Source organism: Echeneis naucrates, chromosome 24, assembly GCF_900963305.1.
Source record: "Echeneis naucrates chromosome 24, fEcheNa1.1, whole genome shotgun sequence".
In the NCBI taxonomy this organism is placed as follows: domain Eukaryota; kingdom Metazoa; phylum Chordata; class Actinopteri; order Carangiformes; family Echeneidae; genus Echeneis; species Echeneis naucrates.
Window position 1 is genome coordinate 13,081,383 of NC_042534.1, and position 11,656 is coordinate 13,093,038.

Below are 11,656 nucleotides of genomic sequence, written 5' to 3' on the forward strand. Positions count from 1 at the left end.
TTTTTAAATGCTCAAACTTAAGTTTAGGCTTCAGTAATGATGTACAGTTTAACAGTTTGATAATTATATGGATGTTTCTGTGGAAGAAGCTTTTTTTCCCCACTTACATCTGTGCTTTCTTCATTTTCAAGGTTGAGCACACAATTTTGCTGCCTTTGAATGGTGCACAAATGTAATACAAGAAGTGTTTTAGTTAGCTTTGATTTTTGTACGCTCACGTTTACTTTCTAGGCGTGTATTAACACCAGTGCCTGATCTTGGCGGTAAAGTGCTGTTGGAGAAGTGTGTAGTAGTTTGGAGAACATTTATGTAGCAGCAAAATTTGATCGTATGTGTGTGTAAGAAATATATCATAGCAAATACAAAGACATTACACCATATGACAGGTGAAGAAACAACACTGCTGCACTGTGCTAGTTCCTAGTGGATGTTGAAGGAACTTTAGCTTTGGCCTCCAGTTAGAGAAAAATCTTTTTTATTTTTTTATGGACAGTCCTTTCTTTCAATGGTTAAATACAACATCACAGGTAGCCACACCGAATTTCGGGAGCATTTGCCAGAGCAGCATTATTTAACATCTTAGCCACAATTTCAACAGCTTGGTTCATTGATCCAGGGGGGAGAATTAAGAAAGTTTGGTCTAGAAATTGGTAAGTAACACTGAGGAGCACACCACAAAAAATGCCCCAAAAAGTAGCTGTGAAAATGAAAGCCTGATTCTAACGAGGAATGTATCTGCCAGCTAGAAGAGAGATTTGTTTGTTCTCACTTTTTTGCCTTGTTTTTCGTTTCTGTAAGTGGAACAGTGTGTCTTTTATATGAAATGTAGTGTTTACATCCTCCAGATCATCCCAGAGTTATGACCAATAGGATGACCGATCACAGAGCTGAGCAGCATGGATGAAAATTGTTCAGACAACTGTTGCCAAATGTAGGAAATGGTACCTTGACAGTTGTGGATCAGACAGTAATGATGATGGACATGGTCTTAATTCATACTATAAAGTATTACAAGGAATTGGCCCACCAGAAGAGAAAAAAAATCCCATTTGATAAAACAGAGTTAAATAAAAAAAAATCATCTAAGTATTTACACAGATATCTGCACATACAACACATTAACAGTAGATTAACAGTACACAATGTCTCAGACAGGGCATTTAGCCACCAGGTAAACAGTTTTGGTGCTAAAATCTCAGTCAGATCTGCAGTTTCCATAGTCACAGAAGATGGGGCATCCTCAAAAAGGACTCAATGAGCGAGCTCATCGAGTCAAATCAAATGTTAAGGCTGTGTATGAATTTTTCCCCAGTTGCAGGGCAGATACTGGGAAGCAACAGGGGTGACTTCACTGGGTATTATGGCAGTAGAGTTGGATCTATTTGTTCCTCCCAGACAAGTACTATTGCTCACTAACAGTTTACATATAAAGCATCTGTACATTTGATAAAAATGCCCAAGCAGTTATGAAATTAAAGATAAAATATCTTTCCATTTTGCCCCAGTGTAGCCAATGTTTTCTGTGTGACTGGACGTTCACATTCAATGTTCAGACAGATACTGGACATGTAGCTCCAAAAGGAACTTGCCCTTCACAAGGCAAGCACGAGGCTTTGCTAGTAGTTTTTATTCTGTTTTATTTTAACATATTTATTAAACAAACACTAGAACCACAGTGAAGTTCAACCATCCGTTTTTTTGTCGTCCAGTTAAAAGGAGGCATGATACGTAAACCAGAGCTTCAACATTCCTCCACTTAGTTTGAGAATTAGGTTTTGACAACAGTGAAGATTTGTACTTAGATTTAGTCATTTAGGTTTCAATCAGGCCAAGTGTGAACGGGGACTTTTCTACATATACGCACAACTCGCTACTTGTTTCCCCCGACAAAGCCAGGGTCAGGTTAGCTGCACTAACGCTGACAAACTGTGTGTGCTGTACTATGTAAGGAATAACAGACTTTTACTCTCATTTGGCCGTGCAGTGAAAACCAGCTTGATGAGAAGCCAAGTCCAATCTGCAACCACTGCTCAATATCCATCTTCACCATGGAAACAAACAAAAAAAAAAAAAATCAGAGTTCAACAGACAGAAAAGGCAAACAAAAAACAAAAAGAAGAAAAAAAAAAAAAAAAAAAAAAAAAAAACCCATGACAATACACAAGTTATCCTACAATCAATATCAAAGATGAGAAAATGGTGTGTGTGTGTGTGTGTGTGTGAGAGACGCCATGCTGTGTTGTGGCATTTGCGGTGTCTTGTGCAACAGCTTGTTCCCTCAGAGTGGGTCCACTCCGTTCATGGTTTTTAGACACACTCTTCATTCAAGCGCTGCGCAACTTAACCACAAACCATTGCCATGGCAACAGAGCAACAAATAATAGGATATAAAAAGAGTTGTAAAGAAAAAAAAGAACGAATCAGCATGAAGACACGACACCTCAGTGGGGAGGGAGAGTTGGGAGGCCAGTGGTCAGATGGAGGTCAAAGGTTAGGAGAGTTCAAAAGGTCAGAGGTTACCATGGTCAATGCTTGCCCTGGTTGGACAGACAGCATTACAGAGCTGAATGTGGAATTAAATAGAGGGAAGTTTATACAATGTTTTATAGGCCCAATCATAATTTTTCTACCATTTCTAAAGTTACCCTGAAAATGAAATACCCCAAACCCCTTAGCATATACAGTGTGTGTGTGTTAACATATATATGTTAATAACTATATATACTATATATAGTTATTAACATACATCATGTAGATTTCCAGCTGAAAATCCTCTGATGACAAACAGGTGAACCTTTAAACTTTGGACACAGCTGTGGATGTTTGAGACACATGTGGCCAGAGTTCAGAGGTTTGGTTAAGTTGAAACAGCACTACTTTAGGCATTCCTGTTAATGCAATAAATTGAAATGGCGTTTCCCCAAGGCTTATTATACATTCATAATACTGAGTGTGTTGTGAGCGTGGCTGTGTTTCTATTGTATTTGCCACAAGATGTAAATTATCTGCATCAAAGCAGAATAGTGTGTGTGGGTGCGTGCGTGTCTGTGTGTGCGTGTGCTTGGCTCATCTGGGTTCCTATCCTCACGACTGAAGCACATTTCCGTAGGAAACAATTGCACCTCATTGGCTCAACCAAGTTAGCCAATCACCAATGACGGAAGCTAGAGCCCCCTAGGCCCACCCCATCACCAAGACCAGAGTTTGGTTGGTTGGTTTAGGAATGGGTGTGCGTGTTGTATGTTGTGTGTTTGGAGAGAATAGGAAAGAGCGTCCATTCCACAGTCCATTCCTTTTGCGCCATCTCATGGAGGGGGGTGATAGTTTCCGCCTTGATGAGAGTGAAGTGTCGGTAGAGTAGAGGTGGGGAGGAGCTTAAACCTCTGCTCCTTTCAAGTCGATTCGCTCCTCCTCCTGTCAGTCACTGTTGGGCTTCTTCAGAGAGAAGGCAAAGATGTTGAAGTGGCCACTGAGCTGTTGCACCTGGCAATGAAAGACAAACACAGTAAGGAAAAAAAACAAAACAAAACACACAAACGACAAAAGTCAAATATTCGACTGCAATTTCAAACATTTATCACACAATACTAAAACTACCTGATCAAAAAAAAAAAATAATTTCTGAATGCACTGTAGTCAAACAGTTAATGATCCACGTGTGTGTGCTTACTACTGATATGCCGTAGTGTATGTGTGCTAGTATGACAGCGGCCGTCCACACATACAGCAGCAGTGTCTCATTCACGACTGTCCCACTGACGACTAACAAAACCACCACCAACATGGGGAGCAACAGCCAGTTCAGCGGCTGACAACGTGTGTTACTCATCTGGCACACAATTAGCTTACACTACAAGAAAAATACAGACATGAACATGTTAAAACAGGGGCTTTTAAAAATGTATTTATATATGTGGTTTGTGTTGTCGTGCAACATTAGCACATTCTCACCGTGACATTAGCGAAGGCTGTCCCCACCATGAGGTAGAAGATCCTGGGCTGCAGCTCAAGGATGTTGGATGGAGAGCACACCACCCAGGTGGTAGACAAGAGGAAGAGGAGGACGGGAGAGAGGAAGGGCAGGAACGCTTCGTAGAAGCTGCTGTGCTTCAGACTGTTACTGCGGTAAGCCCTGTCACATCACACGTGACACGTTCAGCAGAAAATCAAAGTTGCACTCTGCAGAAAACACTGGCAATAACATGACTTACTTCATGACATTGTAGAGGCTCATGGGTAAGGTCACAGTGAAGGAACAGGCTGAAAGCAACAGACATTAATTATTGTAGCTGCTTCAGCAAAGTGAATGAATGTGTTCAGATTGACCACTCGCTCACCGATGATCATAAAGGTGAAGAGGTCTCTATAGAGGAAATGAAACAGAACTGGCTGGTACCATGTTTCCACGCCGACCACAGCAGTGACCAAATAAACAAGGGAGATGGTCTGGAATGAGATGAGACACCACACATGGAGTCATTAGAGGGCTGCTGTGCTAGAGTGTGAATGGATGCAGTGCTTGTGTGTGTCTTTACCACTTGGCTGATGTCGTATCCCCAAGGAAGAAACAAGATGCCTGTGTTATATTTCTCCCAGTGTGACAGGATGAAGGAGAACAGTACCACCCACAGGATGTAATACAGCGTGGCCACGCCCACGCCGCTCTCACCACGCCCAAATATGGAGTACACGGTGGCCACAAAGAAGATGCAGGCCCAGCTGTCCAGTCCGTGGTCAAACAGCTCCCCCAGTGGTGTGGAGGAGTTGGTGCGGCGTGCCTGTTTGCCATCAACACCATCTGCACGCATCACAGAGGGAAACATTTTTACACAACATGATTATATGAACATTAATATAGCAACAAAAACATACAAGTGCTGAAAATGTTCTTTCTTTTCTTCATATCTCTCCCTCCAGCCAAAGCTGCTGCCCACACTCACATAACAGCACAAAGACCCACATTCCTACTTCCCACCACTGAAGTCAGTGTCACAACCTCTGATCTGGGCCACAGTCTTTTCTTCCACATGTGGAAGGATTCTGATTTCAGATTGGTTCACACAGTCCATGTCACCACCCGTAATGATACACATACAGACACAGATAATGACACTATATTACGCATGAATATATATGAATATAGCTCGTTGCCCTTGAGAACAACCGCACAAGAAGAATTCCCCAGGAGCCTCTCAAAGAGCCCAGAGAGGGAGAGGGAATAACACCCAGGCAGTTACAGGGGTTAGGACTCACCGAGTGTATAGGCCAAGAAGTTGAAGATCCCTGCAGCAACCCAGACCCAACTGGGCACGTGTTCATGTCCTGCTGCTGAAACATACAATATAAATACACATCAAAAACCCACATAGACACAGCACAAAGCTGAAAGCCTTACACTACACAACACTACTGATCCCTGGCCATCATATAAAAATACTAATTACAAATGTTTCAATGTCATACAAACGACAAAAAAGAACAAAGCTAATTAATATTTGACTTTTAATTGAACCTTAGAGAGAAAGGTCTATATTAGAGATTCCTTTCAATTAATTTGTTATTTTTTTACTATTCTGTAAGTCTGCCTTTTTTGTTGGCAGATCTGATCCATGTTCTACCTTCGCTCACAGATTTGTGTACTAATCAATGAGGCCACTGAATTTAATTCTATTGACACAAATACTTCAATGTAAAAGCAAAGAGAATTCTCCATTTCAGGTGACTCACTAACGCAACTTCGAGTAAAGAGGCCATAGTACACTCATTACTCTGTGTCTTTCACATGTGACAATAACACAATAGAATAGATTATGTTTAACTGTGTGTGTGTTGGTAGTGTGTCACGGGTTAGTGATGACCCTGGCCCATTATAGGCAGTCATGTTTGACTTTGCCTTTCATAAACAAAGTTACACTTTTCTGGTTTTCCCGCTTTAGTCATTTTGAGGAGAAAACGAATGACAGTTTTTGATGCACAGCCATCAAAAGGATAAACGGTGCAGTGGACTTACCAGAGGCAGTGAAGTCAAAGTCATAGAAGGCCAACATAAGAAAGTTCAACACAAGGAACATGAAGCCTGTTAACGTAATGAGGTTTGGAGCCAACCATGTCGGTAGAAACTGGACAAATGGAAAAAGACAATGAAGATTATTTAATTAATATCACTTAGAGCTTAAATACAGTATTCTCATTCTAATTATTACACTGATTACATAATGTGACTAATTATTTTTTGTACATGCTGTGGGCAGTTAAATATTTTAGGTAACGTGGATGTTATTACTGGAAAGAAACATTTATTTCTTAAGCCTCATATCAGGTTTCCATCAAGAAAAGATTAATGAGAAAAAACAAGGCTTGATACAGATAAATAAATAAAAAAGTCTCAGTGCTGAGACAATCTGCTTACAAAGAAAATGAGCCCATTTACGTAAAGGATGAACAGCTTATGCTATCAGGTTGACAACTGTTTACAAATAACACCCTATCGCCACAGACCAGAACAGACCTTTACAATCAGAGACTGATGTGTTCTGACACTGAGACAAAGAGGAAGTTTGGGTGTGTGAAGCTGTGTTGTTTCTGTATCACAGGTTTAACACCTCATTAATGATATAGTGCACACAAACACACACACAACTCTGTCTTACCTTCACTACAAAGTTCCAGAAAGGGTGCATGACATAGATAGACAAGGGGTTGGAGTCCACTGCGCTGTACTGTAAACAGACACACAAAGTATTCAATATAATATAGGCAGGATATGATACTTGCACACCCAGAGTTCATCTACATTTTTTAGATTCTATTATTCTCATTGCAGGTAAGCCGGAGTTTAGAAAGGCTTCATGTGTGACCTGTTTACTGGATGATTTTTATGGCTCTCATTATGCAGATCAAAACAAACCTGATGCCCGTGTTTGTAACTCAATCCAGACATGACGTACAACTGTGAGTGCTGCAGTGTAACATGCCATTACTTGAGTTCATGTCATTCAAGTAGAGTGCAAGGCTGTCTCAGGAGTAAATGTCTCTAATGTCACCATATTTGGAGGACCCTCTACTGATTCATATCAATATTAGAATTCAATCTTTTTTAAGTTTTAAGTACCTCCATATCGATACTAAGTGGTAGAGAGGCCAACAGGAAGAGAGGGAAAAGATCTGCCGCACAGGTCCAGGGCTGGAACCAAACGTAGGAAACCATGATAACATGGCATGCACCCCACCCACACAACCACACGTGCTGCCATTTTAACTAGTTCTAAGCAATCTCACTTAAAAGAGGATATGAATCTGAATTTTGGTTTACTATCTTTTAACCGAGCCACATTCACAACAGTAAACTCACTGCTGTCCAGATAAATACCTAAACAGCCAACCACAGGCACAGATTATGACTCCAACACAGCACCACTAGCTTGTGGTGGGACAGCTCTACACAATTAATTTAAAATGTATTCATTTTTATTATAGATAAGAACAGACTAGTGGAAGTTCAATAATATTCAAACACTTCATTCCTTTCGTCTGTGGATGAATTCACTCATGATGTTATGTAACATCAAAAGAGCATCTTCCTCTAATAAACAAAAATAACCACTGTGATTAATCATCACCACATACTAAAACACAGCCAGTGCAGTACACCACTATTCAAATCACACGTGCAGTAATAGAGACAAGCAGAAGCTCCGTTCTCACTGAGGGAGGTGGCAGTGCAGTAAGAAGCAGAAAGATGAATGACAGCATGAAAAACACAGCGAGACAATCGGCAAAATGGTCCTCGGCTCTCAGTTTCCTCTCCCAGTCTTGTGTTTGGGCATATTTGTGCATTGATTGAGAAAACAAGCACCATGTCAGAGAGCCACAATCCTTTCACTCACTGTCATTTGTCACCCCCTGCTCTGTCGCAGCAGCACGGATGAGCAAATTAAACAGCAATTACTGGAAAATGCCTCTCATGAAAGTCCCACAGTAATCGAATGAGGAGCTATCAGAGTGAGCCTCTCTGATCTTTACTTGAGTTGTTTAAAGATGATGATCATGGCCAGGAAAAGAAATAAATACAGACAAATCAAAACATGTGCAAATCAGAATAGACATGTAGAACATGTCACTTGCTCTCTGTTAACTTCAGGGATTCATGCCATACTAATAAACCAATACACCTGAATTTATTCCCCTTATAAATGCTGACTGGTCTGATGAGATGATTGAAATAACAGCCACTCCTTTGATAATGGCCTGATGGTAATTCAGTGACACACACAGAGACGTGGGACTGTAATAAACCTTTTTCAGACACAGCTGCGGGGTCACAGCAGCCATCAGGCTCCGGCTGTGTTTCCATCAGTCTTCCGGTTCAACTGCAGCGCTTTCCCCCACTTCGCTGCTCTTTACGGTTACAATGATGGCACAACCATAACACATCAACGGGAAATTTCTGTAATAAAAAAAAAGTAATGGGCACTAACAGCGAAAGTGGGAAATGTGTGGGAATATGTTGGTGAAGACACACTTCACAGCCAAACAGAGAAGTGTGTGAGGAGCCGTGAGCTAACAACTAGCACATCAGCGGCCATGTCAAGAGCTGCATCGTAAACACCCCAGTTCCGGCCACCGCTTTCAAAATAAATCCTACACAAGATGAGGTTGATACATCAGTAATGTCTACGACACAAGTCGATCGAAATATTAGTGTTAGGTTTATTCATTCAGGCTTTCGTCAGTGTGTATTATAATGGAGCTTAAGCTACCTGAGTGGCCCTCTGTATAATGTTCCCAAGAGTTCATTGGAACCTTCAGGCTAGTCCCTCAGTGGTTACATTACCACTTCGACAGAACCACAATTCCCGAAAAAGCACCAACAAGCTACACTACAGCTTTTATTTTTGGGGCAACGTTGCCGTCATCCAGTATGACTTTAGCTAACTGTGGTTAGCATTACACTCTCTGGCAAATTAGCACCTTATAGATCGTGACGGCTAGCTGCGAAACACAAGCACGCGCGCGCGCACACACACACGCTATGAATAACATGCTATCACAATATATTAATCATACCTTGTATTTGTCAAAACCCGCAAGCTGCTCCTGAGTGACATACTCGTAAAGGGCCATGGCGCTGCTGAGGAGCCTCTCTGTAAATCTCTAACGCTAGCTGCCGGGTCGAAGCACCATCTATGTCTGTCTGGTCTGAGAACCGCCTTGCTGCCTTCACGCCGGGTGAGCTGATGTCGAAACACCGGGGCCACTCCTCCGGAGGCCGGATGCCCAGCGGACCGAGGCTCAGGGCCGCCCCCTGTGGCCCGGAGGACCGGGATAAAACGACAACTGAGGACGACTGATGCAAAACCATACGGCTTTAAATAAATACAGTTCAATTTGAATAAAGCAAATGGTGGGATTTTCTTGCGGATGTGTCTGATTTCGGGCCAGTGATCACTCAGGCGCGTTATATTTAAATGATGACGCTTTAAACGCGACGTGGCTTTCCGCTTCGACCGGAAGTCAGACGGATCTGCCTGCAGGCTGCTGAGCGGCGGAAGAAACGCTGGATCTGAAAGTAAAAACATAAACTAAGGTGTAACGTAAGTAATATGAGTAGTTAAACTGAATTACAAATGATTTTTTTTCCTCTAATTGTGTAAAAGCTTAACATGTAGCATCTTTAATATCGTTTGATTTTAATCACGACTGGTTTTGCTAGCTAGCTAGCCAGTTTGACGTTACACAGATTGATGGTGACCTCAGAAAAGTGGCTACAATCCGGCGAAGTCGACCACATTTTTTAAATATTATTATGCAACTAGAAAGGTCCGTGTTTGTGTGTGAAAGTAACTGTGCTGGGCTTATGTTGAGTCATTGCTTGGGAACGCCAGGGATTTGACGTTATAGTTGAACCTAACATGCATTCTCATTAATTACAAATGTTATGAGTTTTCTGCCTTTCTTTTGTTGATGTGTAGTATTAATGTCACCCACGTTTTTCAGTAGATTAAAATTGACTTGCAGGTGCCTCTAACGAACACAGATCGGCAGCTCATCACATGCTTACTATTATTGTAAACATAAATTTGACACAAGAAAAAAAAAAACAACTCAGTTCCTTCAGGCAATTTGATATAATAATGGCATTAGTGTGAACAAGTGACTGACAAGTCATCCGTCTGTTTTATGTTGAGTTAAATAAGCAAAGATGATATAAAGATAACACTTTATAGTAGCTTCCAAGACCTCCATCATCCAGTTCACACCCCAGCTCCTGTTTGTTCACTGTCTCTTTTTTGTTGGCAGAATGGTGACAGACGTACAGCTGGCCATATTTGCCAACATGCTTGGCGTGTCATTGTTCCTGCTGGTTGTGTTATATCACTACGTTGCTGTCAACAACCCTAAGAAGCAGGAATAGAGTCCTCAATATGATTGGAGAGGTAAGTTTGATCTGTGTTTCACGTATGAATAAAATGCTTCACCGGTTCAAAATATAAGAGCATACTTTTTCAGCATTAGTCTCCCTTTAGGTTATAGGTATGGCATACGACAGTGGAAAGAGAAAATGTTTAGTTGGATGACAGAATCAAATGTGATCATGGCACTTACAAAGGTAGTTGAATGGTACCAAGGCTGATGTGTTGGATTTCATCAGTGAACAACATGAGTGAAAATGTTTGGGGACTGTACTTAAATGTTGTTTTATAATATTTTTAAAAGCTATAGAATGGTGAACTCTCAACAGGATGTATCTTTCCAAGGTTTAGCACAGCTTGAACTTCTTTAATAATATTGTTGTTCACCCCCCCCCCCCCCCCCCCCCCGAACCCCACCCAACCCCACCCAACCCCAACAGGTGCGATGGAAGCAAAGCCACCACTGTGGAGTCAACATTCCTTGTCTTGCCATCCTCTTTCCAAGAGATGAATGACGCAGCTGTCATGATTACGCAATAGTTTTTGATTATTTTTTTTTTAAATAATAAAAAGATGTCCACCAACGTTGTTTTTCTTCATATACATTACTGTACAAAGTTTAAAGAACACAAGTTTAATTTCAGAGTAATTTATTCATACTTAAAATTTGTTTTAGGTTCCAACATAGCCTCAGTGGACATCAAACATGATGGGGGATGGTGTCATTGATGTATATCCTCTATATGTCTTGTGTGTGTGCATATATATGTTTTTATTTTTGTGCAGTGGAGCAAAAAGCTTAATAGGAATATGACAAAGGTATTTTCACATACATATAAATATTAACCCACTCTTGGGACTTTTTCATGTTTTATTAAGTTGAATCAACTCAAAAGAGAAAATGGCAAGTAAAAAGTTTGGTCTCAATAACAAAATTTGACTGAAATACTAACACTTAAAGCCATTCTGTAATTTTTGTAACAGTGGACATCAAACATCATGATGAGGGATGATGCCATTGATGTATATCCTCTAAGTAGGTTTAGGTGACCTGCCCAATGAATACCATTTTCACAATGACTGCAGGTGGCCTCAGAGGTAGCTTGACATCCATGCTTGGACTTCGTCACATTCTCTAATTTGATCATTTTCAGTTGCTTTGTCATGGATTAGTTTAACATGTCTTTTAACAAGAGATTGGACCTTCAAGATACAAGTACATTTATCCTATCCACACACTAATG

At 41.0% G+C, this 11,656-nt stretch overlaps 2 protein-coding genes across 2 annotated transcripts; one reads left to right on the plus strand and one right to left on the minus strand.

Moving 5' to 3' along the window:
• Window positions 1-2,129: 2,129 nt before the first annotated feature.
• On the minus strand, window positions 2,130-9,221 carry selenoi (selenoprotein I). Its single transcript, XM_029496204.1, has 10 exons — window positions 9,067-9,221; window positions 6,651-6,719; window positions 6,011-6,119; window positions 5,254-5,328; window positions 4,536-4,798; window positions 4,338-4,446; window positions 4,212-4,260; window positions 3,952-4,132; window positions 3,671-3,850; window positions 2,130-3,483 (listed from the first exon to the last, which is right to left on the minus strand). The coding sequence occupies exons 1-10, from the start codon at window positions 9,121-9,123 to the stop codon at window positions 3,376-3,378; spliced, it is 1,200 nt and encodes a 399-aa protein (XP_029352064.1). The 5' UTR covers window positions 9,124-9,221; the 3' UTR covers window positions 2,130-3,375.
• Window positions 9,222-9,587: 366 nt separating this feature from the next.
• Window positions 9,588-10,997, plus strand: ost4 (oligosaccharyltransferase complex subunit 4 (non-catalytic)). The gene is made up of 3 exons (XM_029496602.1): window positions 9,588-9,593; window positions 10,300-10,436; window positions 10,853-10,997. Exon 2 carries the CDS (start codon window positions 10,301-10,303, stop codon window positions 10,412-10,414), a length of 114 nt encoding a protein of 37 aa, XP_029352462.1. The 5' UTR covers window positions 9,588-9,593; window position 10,300; the 3' UTR covers window positions 10,415-10,436; window positions 10,853-10,997.
• The last annotated feature ends 659 nt before the right edge of the window (window positions 10,998-11,656 follow it).

What these genes read in the sequence shown, in the direction of transcription:
- ost4 (XM_029496602.1), top strand. Translation starts at nt 10,301, where the DNA reads ATGGTGACAGACGTACAGCTGGCCATATTTGCCAACATGCTTGGCGTG.